Source organism: Hibiscus syriacus, unplaced genomic scaffold (genome assembly GCF_006381635.1).
Source record: "Hibiscus syriacus cultivar Baekdansim isolate YM2019G1 unplaced genomic scaffold, ASM638163v2 tig00110956_pilon, whole genome shotgun sequence".
NCBI classification, from domain to species: Eukaryota; Viridiplantae; Streptophyta; class Magnoliopsida; order Malvales; family Malvaceae; genus Hibiscus; species Hibiscus syriacus.
Genome location: NW_024062932.1, coordinates 981,560 through 1,006,815, shown reverse-complemented (window position 1 = coordinate 1,006,815; position 25,256 = coordinate 981,560). Strand labels below are relative to the sequence as shown.

Here is a 25,256-nt window from a genome sequence, read left to right as displayed (position 1 = left end):
TTCAGAGAGGTGGTTGATGGTTTTGTTCTGTTGCTATTCTATTCCTCGAATAGTTTCGAACATCATCCGTCTTTGTCCATGCATATTGACGTGTTGTTTTTCGAGCTTCTCTCTGGAGGTTTGAACCCAAACACCCAAGCTTTTATTCTATATTCCTTCCCTCTTTCATTTTGCTGATCCCCTTTTATCCAAAATGAACTTCAAGTTGATTTCCTCAATGTGGATTGAAATATCTTGTTGATTTTATGGTTTGGAAGTTGTGGAAACAACAAATCGTAATTGAGTTTTCCAGCTAGGTTGGTATCTGTTTTTACTCCATTAATGCAGTTGCTCATCTAAAATACTTCAGATGAATCAAACTTGGTAATTCACTATTCAGATTCTGTTGAAGCATTGCATGACCCTCATTCTGGACTTGTATAACATAGAGATGACTATATTTTTTTTTCTCTGGCTTAGTGTATAGATTAAATGAAGCTCGAAGTAGAAGTTGCTCTTGCTTGTATCATTTGTTTGATTTCGATTCAGCAAAGCCTTTGTGGTTAGTATGAACATAAATTATCTTTTAATCTCTCTCAAAATTTCTTTTATTTTCTTTATAATACCATATTACCATTGGAAATAGTGGGTTTTGGCTACACCTTTGCTTGGTTATGTGTTGGCAACCAAAGTTTAGCACTTTTTAAAGCATTTGCAGCCTGAAGACTTGTAGACGCCTCTCGTTGTTTGTTTGCTATTTACATTAAATGCTACTTAGCTGAATCTCCTTGTGACCGCTTAATGGCAGATGGGTTTTCTAATACATCGGGCGGTAACAACTGGAAATGCGCGCGCTCTTCCTTATATCCAGGGGACCCCAACTCTATCCTTAAATCTAACTGTTCTAGATCCTGTGATTCCAATCCAGGTAACATGTTAATATTTTTCCGATGTACGATTTAGTTTGGAACTTGCCCCACCTTTTCTCCTTTTGCACCAAAGCTGCCTAATTATTGCATAATATTTCAAGTATACTTGTGCTGAGGATGATTCATGCTTTAGGCAATGTCTTTTCACCGTCTTCTTGTATTTAAAACACCAAATTGTGTGACATCCTGACAGTTGAATCAAGTGGAGATAGGTGGACATGTTTATGTGCCACTGATGGATTCCCCAATGTAGCAGTCGACAATCACAATACTACGTGTTTCTCAGCCTGCAACTGCACTTCTGGTATTTTCTTCCAACATAAAATGTTCAAATATAAATGTGTATTTCTGAAGAATGAAATATAGTTCAGCTGCTGTTTTGTGCCATTTCAGATGACTGGTGAACATTAATTATGCTTAGCAAGTAACTAATGCCTATCTAATCTTTGGTACTAAGTTTTTTTATTCGAAGGAAGCGGCCAGTGTTGGGATCAAGGATTAGGAGCTTATTTACTGGTACTATACTGTTTTTTTTTTTTGTTTTTGACAGGGTCACTTCCTGGGGTGCCAGCTTCAAGAAAGCATTTCACTAACAACGTTATCGTAATTGTTCTATTACTCTCTGTAATTTTCACAACTCTTGCATTCCTTGCTTTGGTAACATGCTATTTCTATCGAAAGGACAAGTGCCCCATCCAACACTCAATATTCTTGTCGGATATAGAAATTAGTTGCAGTAGTGCTACCAACTTAATAAGTCATAAGAGTTCTTTGGTGTCAGAAACTAAAATTAACGCCAGCTACCCCACTAGGCCTATTCCAGGTATGTAAACTGTAATATGTTAAAACTTCCATTCTTTAATGACATGATCATTTTTAGTTATGACTCTATTCAGAGCTCTCAACCATATTCTTGCAATACTAGCACTCTAGTATTCATCATTCTGAACTTGGTTTGGATATGTAAAGCATGATGTCTGGTCTTTTTCAGGTTGTTTTCAAAAGGCTACATTCCTTCATCAGAGAAAAATGGGGACTATACTTGGAACAGTTTTTCAGTTTGCCTACTCCGAACTGGAAAATGCAACAAACAAGTTCTCTGATTCTAACCTCATAGGACTTGGAGGAAGTAGTTATGTGTATCGAGGCCAGGTCAAGGATGGAAGAATTGTTGCAGTAAAACGACTTAAAGTTCAAGGAGGACCAGATGCAGATTCCATCTTTTCGAAAGAGGTACAATCTCAAGTTGCCTTCTTCTGTTAATGAGAAGTCTAATTTATTTTAATGAATGTTATGTTTTCCCCCAAAACACAATAATGTATTTACAGCGTTGTTCTGCTTAGGTTGAGATGTTGTCGGGGCTACATCATTGTCATGTAGTGCCTTTGTTTGGCTATTGTTTGAAATCCAGTGGGAAACGTGCTAAGAGACTGCTAGTATTTGAGTACATGACTAATGGTAATTTGAGGGATTGTTTGAATGGGATTTGGGGGCAGAATAGTTCCTGGGAAGCTCGTGTTTCGATCGCTATGGGAGCTGCAAAGGGCTTGGAATATCTTCATGAAGCGGCTGCTCCTAGAATTTTGCATAGAGATGTAAAATCCACAAATATTCTTCTTGACAAGAACTGGATAGCAAAAGGATAAAACAAATAAATGCATATCGAGTACACTTGACAATGTGATGCTAAAATAAACCACGTACATATGGATTTCTAACACAAGTACTGAACATGTGCAGATAACCGATCTTGGCATGGCCAAACGTTTAAGAGCTGATGGAGTTCCCAGCAGTTCCAGTTCTCCAGCAAGAATGCAAGGAACCTTTGATTATTTTGCACCAGAGTATGCAATTGTTGGAAGAGCCTCACTTATGTCAGATGTTTTCAGTTTCGGTGTAGTTCTTTTGGAACTGATCACTGATCGACAACCGATCCATAAATCAAACAATAAAGAAGAAAGTCTTGTTATATGGGTGAAGTAGCTTGTTTGCATGAGCTAAAGTATCTGGATATTGATGATATGATGCTTAAAACATTTGTTTACACTTCGTCTCCCATTCAGGCTACCCATTTGTTACAGGATTGTAAACCAGTGACCTCAGAGTTAGCTGACCCTCATTTGAAAGGCAAGTTTCCAGAAGAAGAGATGCAGGTAATGGCTTACCTAGCAAAGGAGTGCTTGCTGTTGGACCCTGATGCTAGACCGAAAATGAGTGAGGTTGTTCAAACTCTCTCTACTATTGCTCCAGATAAATCCAAAAGAAGAAACATTCATGCAAACTTTCTCCAGGTAATGTTTTGAAATCCGCTTAGAAGCTGCTACTGTGCGATTTGTTTGCCTCTGCTCCATGATTATTTACACTGAACAATTGGAGGCAGGGTTTCAAATCGTGGTTGCGGTTTCGGTCATTTCGGGTTTACCGCTATTTTGGCCGTCGCGGGCGCTATTGCGGGTGTAACGGGTAACTCGGACGGTGGCGAAACCTCTATATCGCGGACGAAATCGTGTTTTCAGAACGTTTTTTTGAAACCCTGATTGGAGGGCTTCCATGTCTGCTTACCTTTTTAAATGAATCCAATAACATCACCATTTTATGTTCACTATGCAGATGTCATCCACCCTTAACATGAAGAATGAAGCTTAATTGAGGCTTTATATGATACAGAGTAGCACATGCCAACTACATCTAGTAAGTCAACCAAAAGCACACTGCCATCGCATATGGACGGTATCGGACTTGCCGAAAGACAAAGGGATGCCTTTTCTACTGAGTGCATGGAGAGACTGATTCTTTTGAGTTCCAATGCTAGGAGTTTGTGTGTCCCCGATGATGAAGCAATGGACTTAACTGAACCTCGACTCAAGTCGAGTCGTTCCACATGGCAAATATTAGGTCCCCCAGAGAAGAGCTATCCCACATACAAGATTAACATACATTACCCACAGGTTCCTCCTTTCTTTTCTGCCTTGTACTCTTTAAAAGGGCACCACAGAGGAAGAGAGGAGGGTTTTCTAGAATTATTTATTTCATATTGTATTGTTTGTTGAATTTATTCAGAAGAATGGGACAAAGATGAATTGTATTAGTACTATGTCACAGTTTTTTTTTTACTTTGATCACATTTCTCTCGTTTGTACAGAAAGTTATACAAAATTGAGAAATCAGGTGAAGTTTGAAGATGCAGGTGCATGATCTTTTTGATGACTTCACTAGCTTGAAGCTAAGCAAGATACACTTTAATTTTTCATATTTCTGCTCATTTGAGCTTTAACCAGATGAGTTGACATCTAACATTCAAATTTCCAAGTCTTGAATGGTCTCACTCAACCTATTGATGTAACCCCTAGACCAGCCCAAGAATTACAACTAAATTACAGTGACCACTTTGATCACATAAATGATTCACAAACAAATTTTGTTTAACAAATCATTTATCAAATACAATATCAAGAATAAACTCACGCCACAATCAAAGAGGTTGAAAATATATATTAAACCCCATACATGACATTATCGAGACCACACCACCGATAACCAAACTCGTTCTATAACTGGATAATTTGAAAAGGAAAGACAGAAATAAAGTGAGATACAAAGCTCAGTGTGTCCTCTATAGATCAATATATATATAAACTACACAAACAATGCGTAAACAATAACACCATACTTATTCACCAGAGTATAACATCAATAACATACAATTATACCTTTTGTCGCGAATAAACAGGATGAGAACATTACCCTCCGAAGAGGTACCCAAGTTAGAATACAAAAATTGGGATGGGGTCTAGCCCTTTAAAGAAGATCCTAAACAGAAACAAGACGAGGATATAATCTCATGTATGAAGAGGAAGGGATCAAATCTCATACAAAATCAAGAATGCATCAATGTACATACTTAAAATGTTGAAATCAGAAAACAATCATATCCCATATACACGTAGCCAAAATACGTATAAATATTATCATAGTAATAGCATATAATATCAAAGGTAACAAATAGATTTAAGGGACACACCTATATGAGCTAACTTATAATGACTAAGCTTTACCTTCTCATGAACAATAGTACTAAGTCCTGTGGAAGGAAAACATGTATCTCGGGTTGAATGTGCGGAGTCAAGCTGAGCTGAATAGAGGCGCTTCAGACTTATTGGAGAACGATACAAAGACATATGAACACCTTTAGAATATAATATCAAAGAATAAGTCCATAAATTTCAGAATTTCCTTAATATAATTATACTGTAAAATCCTAAAATATGTAAAAATAGGATTTCAGGGTCATAATTTGACAAAACGGAATGCGGAAACGGACTCATAACATCAAAAAACTTCATGATAGAAGTCTTCAGAAAAAGTCAATTGTCGGCGAAAAAGTCAACGATTAAAGTCAACGGGTCAGGTCGATCAAAGTCGATGGGTCTATTGGTCAAAGTCAACGGGTTATGTCAAAATCAATTTGGTTCAAAACCGATTAAGGTGAACCGGTTTAAACAGACCGGTTCAATAATTTAAATCAGTTAAAACCTTTCCACACGCTCAGCAACAGCACGTGAGACACCTCAGGTGGTCGAAATTATACCATTTTTCCTTGAATTGTATTTTAAAACATGAGGAATCATGGCTTCAACAAAACCCAAAAATTATCTTGCTTCACCCTTGCTAACGACGGTGGCAACGAGAACGAGGTCAACACCATTTGAGCAAAAAATTTCAAGGCGAATCGAACGATGTCGACGGTGTCGTCAACGGAGACCATATCAATGACGAGTCGAATAAAACTCGAATGTAGAGAAAGATGAGATACGGTTGCAAATTTTCAAAATATGGGGAAATTTTCTGAAAGCAAAACTGAAATTGGTTTTTTATTTTTTATTTTTCAACCTTGGTCTAAACACAACAGAAATCCCTACACTCTTAGGGCACTCACACAAAGACACTAAAATTGTTAAATACTCGCCATTTAATCCCCAATTTTTGGGGTGTGACAATTGCATTCAATAGAATCTGTTCAAAAGTCTTAAATTGTCCTCATTTCCTATTATTAAGTTCAAATCGAACGATCACCATCTATAATGGTTGGCATTGATCAATGGTGGCTAGTTGTGGCGTCCGATCATCTTTTATTTTTATTTTATATTTCAATTATTTATATTAAATAATAAAAAATACCACGTCATACAAAAATAATAATAAATAATTGAGAGTGATTAAAACATGAGTAATTTGAAAGTTTAACGAGTAAATTAGAAAATTTGAAAATATATTGAGTAAAATAAGAGAGAGAATATAGTTCAGTGAAGAATGGTGTAATTTAGCCTATTATCTTCCTACTCGTCAAAACGCATCGTCTTGTCCTAGCAGACGAAACAGTAAAACCTGAAACTACTTGAAAGTTAAAAGCAGAGCTGCGACTGGAAAGGATGTACTAGTGAATAGAGGAGAAAATCAAGAAGAAAAAGTATGGCCGCAAAGCCCGGTTCAGCTCCGACAACGTATTCGCCGAATCTTGTCCAGAAAACCCGCCCACCAATTTTCAAAGACAATGATCTCGATTGGGTCCGACCTGATGGCCGCGGCTTCCACCAGTGTCGACCAGCATGTAAAGCTTCTTCTTCTTCTTCTTATTATTATTATTCTTTTTGTTTTTACCATTATCATGGTTATTGTTAACTTGGTTTTAATTTTAATTTTTATATTGCAAATAAAGTTGAAAACTATGATATCTTCGAGATACTAGTAAGCTGTCTATTGATTCTTTGTTAATCATCCATGAGGGGGGAAAATAATATTTCCTTTTTCTTTTGTGCGTCTCTTTATTTCGGTGTTGATCATTACATGGGTATGGGACAGTCTTGTGTTCTCCATTGCTTTCTAGAATAAGGCCATTTCATTGAGTAGTTAAGTGGTTTTGCTTCATTGCGGTTTTTTATTACCTGTGCGGGAATGTTATATCTTTTACTCTTATAGCTCCTTTCTCATTTGAATTTGCATGCTTAAGGGTGTGCTTGGTCGAGTGGGGAGATGGAAAGAGGTAGTGGGAAAGTGGAAATAAATTAAATTTTGAGTATGCTTGGTAGTAAAGACAAGTGAGAGTAAATAAAATAAAAGAGATGACCATTTTCCATTCTAATGCACAAAAGAACTATTCCAAATTGGGATGATAAGAGGAAAGAAAATGAGGGAGAGATGTAAGTTAGTTTAAAATTATGCGTTTCCTAAAAGTTTCATTTTCTTTCTTCTCAGTTTTCAACTCTACCTAGCAATGAATGGAAAGAAAGTTGACTTTTCTCTCAAAATTTTCATCTTTCCTACCAAGTTCACCAACGGAAAGAATTTATTCTATTTTTCAATAGTCTAGTGTTCACCATTGCTTTCTATAATACGGCCATTTCAATGAGTAGACGTGATTTTGCTGCTTTGTGATTTGTCATTACCAGTGCCAGTATGTTATCAATTTTTGGTTCTTTTGACTCCTTATTTTATATAAAATTCACATGTTTGATCTTAAAAGAGAGCGTGAGAAATCCATAGTGGTATAGTTGTCATGTTGCGGACAATGGATTTTCTCTTAGTTTTTAGGCATCTAAAAGCTAAGGAAGATGGATTCCTATAGAAAAATTATGGATAATTCTACTTGTAAATGGATTTTTCATGTACTCTGCCCTGCTGACTTGAAATGAATCCTCAAATGTTGGTGTTTTGTAGTTTTCAGGACAGGTGCAGTAAACTCTGCTTCTGGATCTGCTTATGCAGAGCTTGGGAATACCAAGGTCATTGTATCTGTGTGAGTATATCATCATCTGTGTGAAAATTTCCATATTCTTTTTTATACCATTATTAAGATTTTATAACCCTTCGCTTTCTTTTGCAAAAATTTCTTTCAAATACTGATATTTTCTGTGATTACACTACATGCATGTGTTATTTGTATTGAATTATCTAGTTTTGGGCCAAGAGAAAGTAAGAAAGCAATGATGTACAGTGATACTGGGAGGTTAAATTGTAATGTCAGCTATACAACTTTTGGCACTCCAGTTCGAGGACAGGTATGTAAGATGATTGGAAGTGCCAATCTTTTCTGGTGCCATTGGATTATATGTAATATCTTTGTTTAGTCTCTTTTAATTCTTTTCTTCAATTTAGTTGATCTATTTCTTGATCTCCCTTTCCTTAGGGATCAGATCACAAGGAGTTTTCGTCAATGCTTCATAAAGCTTTAGAAGGTGCAATAATGTTGGAAACATTTCCCAAGACCACTGTGGATGTTTTTGCATTGGTGTTGGAATCTGGGGGCAGTAAGTCTTCTCATCAATCCTTAGTAATTAGGCTTGGAACTGGCCTGTTGTTTTTTCTGATACAGATGCCTTTTTCATTTATTTTTGTTTTATTTCATAACCAGTCTATTCTTTTTGTTTGTTTCAGTAAATAATTGTTAACAATGCTGTAGCCTGTAGATGATTGTAGGGTGTCAAAAGAATTAGTTATAAAATGAAAATTCATATGGGCTACGGATATGCCCCAAACTCTTGTATTTCCATTTGTTAATAATCTTCATAACATTGGTTACAGGTGATCTTCCTGTGGTGATATCGTGTGCTAGTCTTGCCCTTGCAGATGCTGGGATCATGATGTATGACCTTGTTGCTGCAGTTTCTGTGGTAAGTGTCTTTGTTTTGCCTTAAGCATTATGATTATTATGAAGACATAAGTTTGAGCACGCTTTACTGCTTGTTTGTTCTCATTTCACTTTGCTTTAAATATGTCTGATGCGTATTCAAACATGAGAATGAGAAACTGTCCTTTAAACTTGGAAGATTTTTTTTTTTGGGGGGGGGGGATAAAAAGAAAAAAGGAAGAAGAGCCTGTCAAGGTCTGTGTCAGATGCATACCCCTATCTGATACTCACTCCCAAGTCCAATTTACGTAGGCCATTTACTATCTGTACTAGTAAAATATTACGACTCTGTTATTATTGATGATGCTAGTGCATTTATATCAGTTACATGCCAATAGATTTGGCGATATACTTAATTTAGTTGGTGTTTGAGTACAGTGGAAGTGGGATTGATAATACATTGCTACAACCTGGAAAACAAAAAGGCACATTGATATTCAGAAGCTTGTTCTTCGCTGCATGGCATTTTAACATTCTTCAAATCCAAATCTTTTGACACATGATGGAATGATCTTGTCCTTTCTATTCTAACCTTCAACAGTGAATACTGTTCGAGTTCCGCTTTGAAGAACTTTTTCACATGTACTTATGATTTTGGATTTTTAGGCCTGTCTAGGGAAAAACCTTGTGATTGATCCTATTCTTGAAGAGGAAAGCTACCAAGATGGAAGCTTAATGCTTACATGTATGCCTTCTCGTTACGAGGTCACTCAACTAACATTTACGGGAGAATGGCCTACTCCAGATATTAATGAGGTATGTTACCATCTATTTCTCATTAGATTTGCTTAAATTTTGCCCATCTGATTCCTGCAAATCAAAATGCTATAGTATCTGGAAACTGACCCTTAATTTTACCTATAGTGCCATGAACTCTTCAGTCTCAGTTTCCCCTGAAATAATTGTATCCATCAAATACCGATATCCGACACTCACCTTGAGTCTAAATAACAAAAGCTTAAGCTGTGGTTCTAACATTTGCTTCTATATATTTATACAGGCAATGCAGCTTTGCCTTGATGCTTGCAATAAGCTTGGTAAAGTGATGAGGGCATGCTTGAAAGAAGCCGCATCTGCTTCACAAGAGTAGAAATAAGATGTATATTTTTAATATCTTGAGTTGTGTTCACCATACAATCTTGCTTTCTTTTTCGTTTCGACCTCTTCTTTTTACTGAGAATTTTGCAGCTGAGTTCACTTTCCCTCGTTTGAAGTGGCAGTTAATCTTTTACAGGGTTTCACTCAAAATTTGTATACCAATTGCATAACTATTATCATTGATGGCTTGGACCGGATGGAATATTAGAGACGGCGGTGGGTCCGATTGAATCGGATTATCGATCAACATGATTTCAACTTGAATAATATGTCTGTTCATTCGGCATTTGGTTGTTAAATTCAAATAACACTTGGCTTGTAATTCCGGTGAGTCGAATTTAATATTGGACCAAATATGGTAGAATTTGTTAAGTTATATACGGAAGGATTGCATGTAAAGATCATTGTGGGACCATTGCAGTTGCTTCCAAGATATGAGTGGGCCCTCCTTTAATTCCCCTACTGGTGTACCTAGGGATGGCAATGGGTCGGGTCGGGTTTTTGGGTCATTGACTTGACCCGAGAAGAAATGGTCTTTCACCCATGACCCGACCCAAAGAAATTAAGGTTTCATCCGACCCGACCCAAAATAATTAAAATATATATATTTTTATTCAATAAAAATAGTGATTTAATTGAAAAAATTTATATATAGAGGGGTAATATTGTAATTATTCTTAAATATATAGGTAAAATTATATATATTTTTCGGGTCGGGTCGAGTCGGATTTTTTACCCTAAACCCGACCCGAACAGTACATTTAAAAAAAACCTGACCCGAATACAATTTTTTAAAAAAAAACCCGACCCGATCGGGTCGGGTCGAAACCCGTCGGGTTCAGGTTGAGTTGTCATCCCTAGGTGTACCATCATCTAACGCTGAGATGATTTAAGACCTCCTAAAATAACAGCTCTCTAGAAAGGAGAATGCAACTTTTTAAATGAACAAAAAAAATGCAGCCTTTTAACCATAAACGATAAGACAACCATATCATTACAAAGATTTCTCTTCAATGCATTTACTTATCATAAATAAATACGAAAGATATGGGTAGAGCATTCATTTACTCCTCTATTTATATGTTAACAGTAAGAAAAGCAGTAAATTTGGTGTTTCATTTCAAGATATAGTTTAGAAGGTGCCTAAAACAAGATTCTCGATAGAGATTAGAAACAAAAAAACAAATGATATTACTATAACAAACTAAAGAAGCTTACTTGACACATCCCAACAAAAAAAGATGCTTACTTGACTCTATATAAATTTTATGTCATATTCTAATGACAACTCTACAGTTAGTAAAAGATAAAAAAATATAAATTTAATTTCAAGGACAAGAACATGGGAAAGTAATATAGCACAAGGAAGACATTGAATCTCTTAACACTTAATTTTATTCAGTGGCGTTAAAAATGGAGGTTTAAGAAGCAACGATCTGACTCTGTGGGCCTAAACGTGGGTGTTCAGTGACAAGATACAGATTTGCAGAACATTAAGAAATTAAGCTTAAAACAAACATTGAGATGAATCTAAAAAATAATTAAAAATTAGTACGAGAAAATAAAAATTAAACTCTTAAAACGAAATGTAGAGGAGCTTAAAATGAAATGACTACGTAAATGACTCTTGCAAAAATTAAATTTCAAGTAAAAAGGGAATAAACGTACCTGAATAAGCTGGAGAGTGGAGACCAGATGTTTGAAAGATCGGCGCAGTAACGAGAGGTTTGAAAGAAAGAAAAATTATGCATAAACTTATCCCTAATATTTGGTTAAATTACAAGTTATATCTTATACAATATTAGGATTTATAAATTAGTCTCTAAAATTACACTTAAATTCATAATAGTCCAAAATTTAATAGATATTTAGCTAGGCGGACGGATGTGGGGCGGATGGACGTGGGGCAGGCGGATGCGGGGTAGGTAAGGTCTCAAACTCATTAGCCGCCCACTACCCGCGACGGGTATCACTTTCTAAATCTACACCCGCCCACTATTCACTAAAATTATACCCCTCCCCGCCCCAATTAGAGCGGATACGGTACGAAATCTACGAAATTGTACCCGTTTGCCATCACTAATGAGGTAATTTTGCCGTATGATAGCCTAATATACGGTTAATAAAAGGTACTATCTGAAATATTTTTTTTTTAATATTTCCAGTAAAGTGTTATCTAAACATTATTTTTTCTGTCGGAAATGTTAATTTCGCTAGTTAATTTCTGGGAAAAAAAAAATTTTAGATAGCACCTAATATTAACATTTCTTATAAAAACAATAATATCTAGATAGCGTCTAATATTAACATTCAGGTAAAACAAATAATATTTTAGGTATCGAAAATGTTATTACTTTTAATAATATTTTCAGTAACATTTTATCTTTAATCGTATATTATGGTGTGGCACCTAATACTTCCCGGGGGAAATGTCTGCACCGTCACACTAGAAGAAAGAGATTTTCAAAAGCACACACTCATGATTGCTCATTTATTTAGGGAATTGGAAACAAACCTACTTCAGTTGCTGCCACTTCTTTTGATTAAAACTTCAAATTTCTAAAGTAAAAGTCTATTTTGTTGGCCTTTTCTTCTCTTCGCTCTTAAGGGGCGGTTTAATTAGGAGAATGTGAGATTTTTATTAGAATGAAATTTACATTCTCATGTTTGGTTGGTCGGGAATCTCATTCCCGGTAATATTTTATTACTAATAGTAGATTTTTTTTGGTATATTATCGAGAATGTCATTACTTCCTTTTCCTTAGGTATTATTGGATTATCGGTGTTTTGGATTAAAATACCCTTAATTTTTTTTTTCAAAAATATCTTTCTTCTGTCATTGAATAATAAAAATTCTACGAAGGTTAAATTACAAATTTATCTTTAAACTATTTTAGATTTACAAAAAAAAATCTATAATTAAAATTTTATATGAAGTTCAGGGGTTAAAATAAAAGTTTACCCTTTCATTAAACCTTTTTATATTTTCAATTTTATAAAAAAATTATATGAATTTTATGAATTTAAATTTTTTAAAGAAAATATATAAATATTTTCCAACTTGTTAAAAAAAATATATAATAAGGACAATTTGGTTAAATATGCATTCCAGTAATCTTTTATTCCTTTAACCAAATACGGTAATCTTGCATTCCTGCTAAACAAACCAAACACAAAATATAACATCTCAATAGTCTTATTCCCCGATAATCTTTTATTCCCACTAGTAATCTTACATTTCGTGAACCGAACGCACTCTAAGTTTTCTTCCTGATTCCTTTGGCATCTTTAAAAATATATCTTATATTGAATTTTAAATAGAAAACATGTAAAATTGCCCATGTTAATAATGCCTGATTTAAATAAATAAATTTATATTTATGTTTATTTAAGAATTTTAAAATTATTTTTATTTTTTTTAAATTATGTATATTCATTTAACATTTATGAATGTGTTCATTTAATGTTTATTAACATACTAATTTAACATGCTTCAAAATATTAAATAAATATTTTTTCGAATGTGTTTATAAACATATCCGTAAATAATTAAAAAAAAATATTCATAAATTTGTTGTATATAAACCAAATCATATATAAGTTTAGAAATCCTATCACATACTCCATGTAAGTTGTCAATTTGTTTTTCTATTTGTATTTAAAACGTACTTTATACTTAAAAAATATGTTTTTTTTTTCTAAACCGTACATATCGACAAGAAAACGGGGAGGGGGGAATGGAAATTTGTATTACCAACATGTTGCAATTGTAAACTTACAGTACATCACTGGACAGACACGTGTTGAGATTCCGTAGGCATTCGATTCTAATGTAGTCAACTCCTCATAGTATAAATGGTTGTCCCTTGTTCTCATATGTAATGGGGTAAGGGGAGGTAAGATAGTAGGTTGCCCTCAACACTAGGGGGAGAACAGCTTCCGTAGGAGACCTCCGAATTATGAAATGCCCTCCATGAGACTCGATCCTACAACCTCAAAGTTAAAAACCTTGTGCTCTATCAACTAAACTAGATGATCATTTCAACTCCTCGGATCATACACAACAAATATATAAAAACAAATCACAAATGTGGATTTACGAATTAAAAAAAAGAGTACATAAACACAATTAGGCTACAGAATCCTCTTCTCCTTTAGATTTTCTTCTTTTTTGTTTTACAAGACGAACTCATATGAATCTGTCTCTCTGTCTTTATCTTCCCAGCTCCAATAATTAATTTTATCATTTAGAAAAGTTCCGGCAAAACGTTACTGTATGAACTCATACCGGTTTTTATTACTTTGTATGAACTCTTTCGGTCATTTTCTCGGAATTCTTTGGTTTCTAAGTTGCTAATACAACAAAACCCCACCATTTAAGGCGTGTACATCGAGAAAGGTTCCTTGTTCTCACAACGGAAAGTGTTGTTTAAACTTTCCATTCCCAGATTATTTTAGACAATTTTCATGATTACAAAAGAAACTCAGTCTTCCTCAGTATTTTTTTTTATGGTTTTGGCCTTGTGCTTGTAAGCTTTCTCTAGCTGTTTCTCATGCCCCTGTTTGTTGGAATCAGTATGACGCCAGATAAAATAGAGAAAATCGCCTCAGTGACCAAAAAAAAGTTATAATATACGATTTTAACCAACTTTTTTTGGATTTGCCAAAATGACCAACAAAATCGCAACGCGAAATAAAAATCGCAACGCGATCCCCAGAATCGCAAATCAGTTTCCAGAATCGCAACGCGATTCTTGAAAATCGCGATGCGATAGTACAAATTCGCATTGCGATTTTCCATAATCGCAACGCGAATATGAAAATCGCAACGCGAACACATAAATCGCAACGCGTATCCGTAAATCGCAACGTGTATCCGTAAATCGCAACGCGTATGGGTAAATCGCAATGCGTATCCGTATATCGCAACGCGTATCCGTAAATCGCAACGCGTATCCGTAAACCGCAACGTGTATCCGTAAATCGCAACGCGTATCCGTAAATCGCAATGCGTATCCGTAAATCGCAACGCGTATCCGTAAATCGCAACGATAATCCGTAAATCGCAACGCGTATCCGTAAATCGCAACGATAATCCGTAAATCGCAACGAGAATCTGTAAATCGCAACGATAATCCGTAAATCGCAACGAGAATCTGTAAATCGCAACGATAATCCGTAAATCGCAACGAGAATCTGTAAATCACAACACTGAAATTTTGGGTATATAACACTGAAATCATAAACTAAATCCCTAAATCGCAACTCATTCCATCTCCATCTATCACTCTCTCCGGCGACATCCGTTCCTATATCCAACGACATCCTTCCCCATCCGGCAACAGGTCTTAGTTTCGCATCTCGTTTGTTTAGTTACAACCATGAAATCATCTAATGTTGATCATGTTTGGATAGATTTGTGTTTTGGAGGGTCATGGGATAATGTTAATGGTGTTTTACAATATATGCCTTTACCCATAAATCTTCAACTAAAATTGTCTTTACAAAAGTTAACTTATGAAACTCTAATGCTACGTGTTTCAAATAAATTGAATTTAGAGCCCCTAAGTGGATTTAGGCTATCTTATCAGAGAAATGGTAAAGTTTATTTGTTAACCGACAATGAAGATGTTGAACGATTCATTGCTTACATTAGTGTTTCACAAGATGATGTTACATTGTATGTTGTTGAACCTAGAAGTAGTATTGTTGGGTCAGTAGCGGGTAGTAATCAACTAAGTTTTTCTCAAAACCCACAACCTTTCTCTAATCCAAATCCCAATCAACTTTCAGCACCAAATTCCGGTTTTCGTATTGACCAGTTAGACGATGATGAGCCAACAGAAAAAATTGTGAGTACTAGTCAGTATTCGAAATTTGGTCTTGGTCAATATCCGGACTTTGATATTGGTCAATACACGGATTTTGATGATGTTTCAGAAGAAGAAACAGACCATGCGTGTAATGATATTGATATTGGTCAATACCCGAATTTTGATGATGAAACAGCCGTTGCCGAAGAATGTAATGTTGATGATAATGAGGAGGAAGTTACGACTGTGAATGAACATGTTGAACATCCATTCTGTAATTCATATAATCCTGAAGAAGAAAAAGAAGAAGAAAAAGTCCCCGAAGAAAAGAAAATGCCACGGGCGTATAACTGGAATATGCCAGAATTACTTCAGATACCGGAAGAAGAGTTGATAAAGAAAGCAGTTGATTGTTACACAAAAGTTATTCGTATCAAGAAAGATGATTGTTTTGATACAAAGGAAGACTTGAAGATAGCTTTATATACGAAATGTGTGGAAGATGGCTATCAACTAAAAGTTAACAAATCAAGCAAAGATCGTTTCGAAACAAGGTGTATGATTGACAAAAACTGTACGTGGCGTATGATTGCAAAGAGAATAAAAGATTGCAAAATGTTTCAAGTTAGGACTTTTATTGATAAACATACATGTTCAAGAACCCAAGTTTTTCCTCACCATAGACAGGCAAACAAAAAGGTGTTGGGTGGTTTTCTGGCTGAGTTAATGTTTTTGAATGGCAGGGTATATCGGGGACATGAAATTATGACTGACATGAATGCTCGGTTCAAGATTAGTATATCATATTCTCAAGCTTGGAGAGCCAAATGTTATGCCTTGGAATTGTTGAGGGGGTCGCCAGAAGCATCGTTTGCCCAACTGCCGGCTTATTGTCACAATTTAAAGCTGAAAAATCCTGGGTCGGTAACTCATATCAAAACAGATAGAGATGGACGCTTTGAGTTGCTGTTTATCGCCATTGGTGCTACGGTTAGTAAATCAATATAATTTTGTTGACTCATTTTTGTTAGTTACATGCATTTCACATTTAAATGATTATATTTCTTGTGTATATTATTTTGTAGATTCGTTCGTTTATTACTTGCATGCGCCCAGTTATTATAGTTGACGGAGCACATTTGAAAGGTCGATACCTTGGAGTAAACTTATTAGCAGTAGCCATGGATGCTAACAATGGGATATTGCCAATAGCTTACGGGGTTGGCAAATCTGAAACCTCTGATTCATGGACATGGTTTATGGGGCATCTTAGGGATTGCATAGGTCCTATTAGCAATCTGACAATCATATCCGATAGGGCAAACTCAATTGACAACGCTGTTAGAAGGTGTTTCCCAGATGCTTTTCATGGACTTTGTGGTGTTCATTTGTATAGAAATCTAAAATCAAGGTCTGCTGGTATAAAAAGCACAAATGGACATACTGGAAGGCTGTAAAAGCTTATCGGGAAGTGGATTTCAATAAGCATATAAATTGTTTAAGACGTGTTTTGCCTCAGTGTGCTCAAACACTAGAAGATGTCGGGTTTGAAAGATGGTCAAGAGTACATCAACTTGGAGCAAGATATGGTTTCATGACGTCTAATAGTGCAGAATCAATCAACGCTCTAAGTCGTCATTCCCGGAAATTACCCATTACTATGTTAATGGAGTTTTTTCGAGCCTCTATTCAACAGTGGTACTACAAGAAAAGAAACCATGCAGGTATTATTTCTTTGAATTCGTAACTTATCATATTTATATATTTTACTAAGTATTGTTTATTTAAATTTACAGGAACATTGGAACATCGTGTTACACCATGGACTGAAAAAAGATAACGAAACGTGTTGTGAAGTCAACGTCATGGAGAGTTGAACCATGTTCAAACACTTTGTTTCAAGTACTGGATAATAACTTAAATGGGCTAGTCGATCTAAATGCAAAGACGTGTAGTTGTATGAAATGGCAAACATCTGGTTATCCGTGTGGCCATGTTATAAAAGTTGCTCTTCATTTAAACCAAGATGATTCAAGCGCATACGCTATGGATTGCTACACTACAGAAGTTTATCGACAGACTTATGCCGAGATTGTCTACCCTATTCCACATCCTTCTGAGTGGGACATACCAGATGACTTACAAACAGTTTTGCCACCAGCCATGGACAGAAGGCTACCTGGCCGACCAAAAAGTCACGATCGTATACCGTCTAAGGGTGAAGAGAAGAAGAGATCGACATGTAGTCGGTGCAAGGAAAGTGGTCATACAAGGTTGACATGTGGATCACCAGTGCCATCAAAATCATCTTTTCCTCTACCAAAATATGGATCCTCATCAAAATCCAAAGCTCATATGGTGTGAACTTTGTATTATGTAAACGTTGTTATTCAGTTGTATTATGTAAACGTTTTAACATTTAACATTTTATGTGTATTATGTAAACGTTGCCATCAAAAGCTCATATGCAAACGTTGTATTATGTGGATTTTATGTGTGAACTTTTAACATTTTCAGTTGAATTAATGACTCAGGCCAACCATTTTGACTTAACCAACTCTTGTTATTCAGTTGTTATCACTATTAGGCATGCATTTGACTATCGCAACACGGAAAATACAATCGCAACGCGAAATGAAAATCCCAACATGAAAATCGCAATGCGGAAATGAAAATCGCAACGAGAGAATCGCAATGCGAAATGAAAATCGCAATGCGAAATGAAAATCGCAACGAGAGAATCGCAATGCGAAATGAAAATCGCAATGCGAAATGAAAATCGCAACGAGAGAATCGCAATGCGAAATGAAAATCGCAATGCGAAATTAAAATCGCAATACGAAATGAAAATCGCAATGCGAAATGAAAATCGCAATGCGAAATGAAAATCGCAACGAAAGAATCGCAATGCGAAATGAAAATCGCAATGCGAAATGAAAATCGCAACGAGATAATCGCAATGCGAAATTATAAACGCATTGCGATTTTCATTTCCGCATTGCGATTTTCATTTCGCATTGCGATTCTCTCGTTGCGATTTTCATTTCGCATTGCGATTTTCATTTCGCATTGCGATAGTCATTTTTGCCTTCAACATAATGCAGATTGAAATCAACAAAATCAACCATTACATTTCAATCAATTAAACAAGCACAAATAAGAATTATGTTCGCATCAATTACACAAATCAACTTTTACAAATCATCTTTTACAAATCAATTAAACAATCAAAAATTGAATCAACTTTTACAAATCAATTAAACAATCAAAAAACAATCAATTAAACTATTGAATCAACTTTTGCAGCTCGACATCATTTTCACGCAGTTCACTTCTGAGATTAACCTGCAGAAACCAAACATTTGTTCAAACAACACTTTCTACGCAAATTATTGAATTCTAATTACTTAACCAAACATTTTCATTTATAAGTATATAAACTTACCAATTGTTTATGGACATTTTTATAACGCGGATGCAGGTAGGCAGCGTCTCGTATATATCGATTTAGCCATATAATGCCGAAACCACAAGCCTACTGCAGCTTTATCTCTATCGGTGGGAGGTAGATACTTGATGCTTCCCGTCGTCAAACGCTCCAACGCCAAGCATACGAGAGGACCACAATCTCCTCTGGCTCCGCTCGTTTGTTGTGGCGCGGTCTCGTCTCTAATAACTGTAATATTGAGCTTCTTTGGCTTCTTGTTTCCAGAACGAGTCCAATAATTGATCGCATCCAAGAATTTAGCCAAATGAGAGCTCCATCCCTTAATAACATCTCTTAAATCAGCCAATGATATGTAATTTATCATGCTGTCATACACTATTGTCTTAAGGGATGGGAGCTGAAGCTCGACGAGAATCCAATGTTTACGTTCCAAAACAGGGATAAACACCTGCAATCATAAGTAATAATTCATTCATTTGCGCACTTATTTCATAAAACCTTTAAACTCAATCTAAAATAAATACTAACCTTATCGACCTCCCACCATGCAGGATAAAGTTTAGCTTGTCCATTGCCCAAATCAAATGATTCATCTCGTGCATTCTTCAAGTGAACGGCGTGAAAAGACGTCGGCATTATTGTATATCGTATATTTTTATTTTTCTTAAGTTTTCTTATTATTAGAAGACGTGTCACCCACGCATCGATATGCTGTTTTACAAAAAAAGACATATATTAGTGACTTACATAAATTTAAAAAAAAAATTAATCAAATTGAAATATAAGAAAAATATAAGACTTACCCCCCCATCGAAATAGCCATTGTCTTCGACCCCTAATAATACGCCCCACCAAGGCCGTTCAAGCAACAAAAAGATATCATCGGTGAGCTTGCATATGTCAGTGAAACACCCCTTGCTCCGCTCATGTAGATAAAAATCAACTGCGGTCTTAGCCCAAAGGGTGTTATCCAAAATTGTGTCCGGTAGTTGTTCCCTCTCCTCTTCAGATACCGGTATGGTACTGGCCGGTAACTCATACGAGAGCCAACTCTCATCCATCATGTCCGGAACCGGTGGGGGTTTCTCAATACTTCGATATATTACCCCATGTGAATCGGGCTCTGGAATGGTGGGAGGGACCTCTTCAACGATGACAGTTGCCTCTTGAACGGTGGGAGGGGACTCTCGAGGAATGATATGGGGGGCCTCTTCAACGATAGGAGTGGACTCTTGAGGGATGACAGGCGAGTCGGGCTTCTTCTTGCGGTGTCTTCGCACTATTGGGGTGTACGGAGACTTAATAGCACGTGCACGCTGTCTGATGCGTGAACTCCGTCGTGCAAGCATAACCCGACGTAAAGCATCCACTCTATCGGGCCGCTAAATAATTAAATACAAAAATCAGTAAATAAACAGACATGATATTTAAACAGTGAAAACAAAGACAAATATGTTTCAAACTTGCATTGTATTCACCCAAGTCATTATTCTATCATAGTTCACAAAATGCATCAGATAACAAAGAAAAATATGTTTCAAACTAATACCCTGAAGTTAGTATTTGTCTTTGATTTGTCTATTGGTTGAAGTAATGCAATCCATTCAAGTTTCAATTTGCAGAAGAAGAAATAGTTTACTTTCGCAACACGAAACTTAAAATCGCAACGCGAAACCAAAATCGCAACGCGAAATGAAAATCGCAACGACAGAATCGCAACGCGAAATGAAAAATCGCAACGAAAGAATCGCAACGCGAAATGAAAATCGCAATGCGATTTTGGTTTCGCGTTGCGATCTTGTCGTTGCGATTTTGGTTTCGCGTTGCGATTCTGTCGTTGCGATTTTCATTTCGCGTTGCGATTTTGGTTTCGCGTTGCGATTTTAAGTTTCGTGTTGCGAAAGTAAACTATTTCTTCTTCTGCAAATTGAAACTTGAATGGATAAATTTACTTTCAACCAAAAGACAAAACAAAGACAAATACTATTTCACAGTGTTAAAGAATACACAGTTTAGCAGAATTGGCAGCAACCGAACAAATTTACTTTCAACCAAAAGACAAAACAAAGACAAATACTATTTCACAGTGTTAAAGAATACACAGTTTAGCAGAATTGGCAGCAACCGAACAAATTTACTTTCAACCAAAAGACAAAACAAAGACAAATATATTTCACAGTGTTAAAGAATACACAGTTTAGCAGAATTGGCAGCAACCGAACAAATTTACTTTCAACCAAAAGACAAAACAAAAACAAATACTATTTCACAGTGTTAAAGAATACACAGTTTAGCAGAATTGGCAGCAACCGAATAAATTTACTAAGCAATCTAAGTGAAATGGCTAATCTAAGTGAAATTACGAGTAAATTTATCATTAAGTTAAATATGGAAAATCTTAAACTTACCTCGTTGCGTAGAGTATGAACCTCATTCTGCAACGATACTATCATCTCACGTAGAGCGGCAACCTCACCACGTAAAGTTGACACCTCCACACGCCATGCACCATCGTTATCGCGTAGAGTACCGATCTCCTCACGCAAGGCATTGACCTCATCACGTAACTCCCTTGACTCATCCCGTTGAGGTGGAGGTGGAGAACAGGGAGATAGGAGTCGTGGCATCTTTGCCGGTCGCCTATCATGAGGTGATGGTGGAGAAGAGGCTCGATGATGTGACGGGATAGGTGATGGCTCTCGTTCTAGAGGTGTATAGTCGTCACGATCGGGTGATGGCTCTAGGTGAGGTGATGGCTCTCGAATTGGAGGAAGTGGATGCTGCTCATCATCCGTGCCATCAAAAAAACTCTGACTAGCTTGCCACCAATCAGTGGCAAGCTCTTCCTCCGTGGGTGACAGTCTTTGTAATGGAATGTTGGCCTCCTAAAATATAAAAACTCAAACAAAGTTAAACGTCTACTATTAATAACTTGTTTATATATTATATGAAAGTATTTGTGTTAACTTACATTATTTATTGTGGCATATGGTATTAAGTCTTCCCAATCCAACAGAGTTTTCCTCTTCCAGGAAATAGCCCTGGGAATATCATTTGACGTTTTTATTGCATATGTACGCATGCTGGGGAAAGCCTCGAATATCCAAATCTACAAACAATATAATAACAAAATTAGTAATTGTTAAATAATTAATTATAATTTTAGAAACATTATATAGAAATTCTTACCTTAAAGGCCCAAACAAAGCCTGACAAAGTGTATTTGGACCCATCGCCCCGCAAACTTTTGCGGTCATCAAAGGCAGACGACAACTTAGTCCAGGTAGCTTTCCATATATACGAACCCCACGGAAACAGATTCCATGCATTCAGGTCCTCTACCAATATTATTAGCTCCCGATGAATAGGTTGTCTGGCCTCTCTGCCTAAAAAGCCGGCATACACAAGTAGTAGAAGGCATACTCGGACAACATCGACGTCTTCCATCCGAGTGAAACCAGCTTTCTTATTAAATAATTTCTTCAGGTCGTCGACATGTAGGTTCGGCTTCTCCATTGACTCATCCGGAAAAACCCGGGATAACCATGATGGGCGGGCGATATGACGAGTGTACCGGCCTACATCATCGTGTCCGAATCGTAGACCAGTGATTAAGCAGAACTCCTTCCGCCCAAAGCAAGTATACGCTGGTGGAAAATGAAACCATATCTCTTCCTCACCACGTTGTATACTGTCGGGTAGATTTGATGTCATGGTCTGAAGCCACAAATGGGTCAAATTAGCATCTCCACCCGGATGCTGTACTCTCAGCCATGGCCCGAAGCAGGTTTCCTCAAACAATTGTCTTTGAGCAGGTGAAAGCTTCTTTGCAATTGTAGTGGCCAGGCTGACTTTATTTCTCAAGGTCAATTGAGCCGAAAAAAATTTCTACAAAAACAATAAACATACCAAGTTAGATATACCAAAAACTACACTGTGAAGATATACCAAAAACAATAAACATAAAAAGTAGTAGTTTATTCTTGAAACTAAAATTTGCAACACTGTTTTGTCTTTTGGTTGAAATGAAAATCGCAACGAGAGAATCGCAACGCGAGATGACAATCGCAACGAGAGAATCGCAACGCGAAATGAAAATCGCAACGAGAGAATCGCAACGCGAAATGAAAATCGCAATGCGATTTTGGTTTCGCGTTGCGATTCTCTCGTTGCGATTTCCATTTCGCGTTGCGATTCTCTCGTTGCGACAGTCATTCTCTCGTTGCGATTTTCATTTATCTCGTTGCGACTCTTCTGCAAATTGAAACTTGAATGGATTGCATTACTTCAACCAAAAGACAGAACAAAGACAAAGACAAATACTAACTTGAAAATCGCAACGAGAGAATAGCAACGCGAAATGAAAATCGCAACGACAGAATCGTAACGCGAAATGAAATCTAAGTGAAATGGTTAATCTATTATTGAAATGACCAGTAAACTTATCATCAGTTTCAATATGAGAAACCTACAATAATGCAAACATTTCAAAATAAAAATAATTAAAAAAACTAACCCTCGGAGGTTGATTTTCCATTTCTGAATATTGTGAGGGATTTCTGACCGTGAATGGTTGTGAGGGATTTCGCCGGAGATGGGGACGGAAATCTTCGGAGATGGGGACGGATTTCTTCGCCGTAGAGAGTGAGAGATGGAGATGGGACTGAGTTGTGATTTTAGGTTTTAGGTTATGAGTTGCGATTACGGGATTTTGTCTTAATATTCTTTTTGTAATTTGAAAATAAAATACGCGTAGCGATTATAATGGCGCTTTAAATATCGCGTTGCGATTTACGGATACGCGTTGCGATTTTATGTATTATCGTTGCGATTTACGGATACGCGTTGCGATATACGGATACGCATTGCGATTTACCCATACGCGTTGCGATTTACGGATACACGTTGCGATTTACGGATACGCGTTGCGATTTATGTGTTCGCGTTGCGATTTTCATATTCGCGTTGCGATTTTGGAAAATCGCAATGCGAATTTGTACTATCGCATCGCGATTTTCAAGAATCGCGTTGCGATTTTGGAAACTGATTTGCGATTCTGGAAACTGATTTGCGATTCTGGGGATCGCGTTGCGATTTTTATTTCGCGTTGCGATTTTGTTGGTCATTTTGGCAAATCCAAAAAAAGTTGGTTAAAATCGTATATTATAACTTTTTTTTGGTCACTGAGGCGATTTTCTCGATAAAATAACGATTATCCTGCAGGCTAGTTCCAACAGATGATTCAAAGGAGAAAATTCGCCCAAAAAACTAGAGAAAAAAGTCTCTAGGGTTTGATAGAATAATATATAATCAAACAATGCGAAAATCAGTTTACAAACCGGACTGTTATAACAAAAATCGTATTTATCCGAATTTTGCCAAAAATAACAAAATCTCGGAAATCACTCTAAATTGAAATTCAAAATAAATTAAGCAATCTGTAAAAAATCCGGCTCAAATCAGATTTAAAATGACTTCCTAACTGACAAGCAAAATATTACCATAAATAGTAAAAAATAAATAAAACTAGTGATTCGGAGGAGAAAACGACAAAATTTGAGATAGAAAAAAAGGCCACATGGAGCCATGTTCAATGTGGACAGCGTCTGCGTCGAAAGGGGCTTTCCGAATTGGGTTCTTATACGCGATTCCGACACCCGTAGCCAAAGTTATGGCTAAAAGACTGAAACACACTCAAAACGGCCCCAATGAATAACATATTACACTCAACTCCAGCCTTTACGCTGATTTCTCAACTCATGGTATCTCAGCGTCATCAAAGTACAATCTGACAGTTCAGCATCATCTGTCTCGAATCTCCCTGCATCACAGTATATATTATTGTACTGTTTTTCAGAATCGTATTCCATTTTAGCTTTGTTTTATTAACTTATTCATGTAGAGTCACGGTCAATGTTCTACCTTCCATATTCTCTTAGAATCAAGCTGACTAAATTTCTAATATGCTGTCAACAGTGAATCCATGACTTCTAAGCCATTTATTTGCTGCTTTTTCTCTTTCCATTTTATGAGGGTATCAAATTTTTTTAAGTTTTGGGGTGTTTGATTTTGATTCCATGTATACAATAAAATATAGATAGTTTCATGGAAATTTAATATTTTCTTTTCCTGCTTCAACTAATGCCGACAAACATAGAAAACCAGACATTTTTTTCTGTGTTGGTCTGAGGGGGAACCCTTTATGAAGCTTTGAATGAAGAAATGGATCACGTGTTTTGACCAGCTCTTTCGCCTTTAGAACTGCTTCATGTTCAATTTGAGTTAAATCTTTTGTGCCTTGGTCA

At 36.4% G+C, this 25,256-nt stretch overlaps 1 protein-coding gene and 1 pseudogene across 1 annotated transcript; both read left to right on the top strand.

Moving 5' to 3' along the window:
• Nucleotides 1-471: 471 nt before the first annotated feature.
• On the top strand, nucleotides 472-3,840 carry LOC120148386 (annotated as a pseudogene).
• A 2,495-nt stretch (nucleotides 3,841-6,335) lies between these two features.
• LOC120148254 (exosome complex component RRP41-like) lies at nucleotides 6,336-9,798 on the top strand. Its single transcript, XM_039161421.1, has 7 exons — nucleotides 6,336-6,516; nucleotides 7,623-7,701; nucleotides 7,861-7,963; nucleotides 8,092-8,212; nucleotides 8,487-8,575; nucleotides 9,199-9,348; nucleotides 9,593-9,798. Exons 1-7 carry the CDS (start codon nucleotides 6,378-6,380, stop codon nucleotides 9,680-9,682), a joined length of 771 nt encoding a protein of 256 aa, XP_039017352.1. The 5' UTR covers nucleotides 6,336-6,377; the 3' UTR covers nucleotides 9,683-9,798.
• Nucleotides 9,799-25,256: the final 15,458 nt, after the last annotated feature.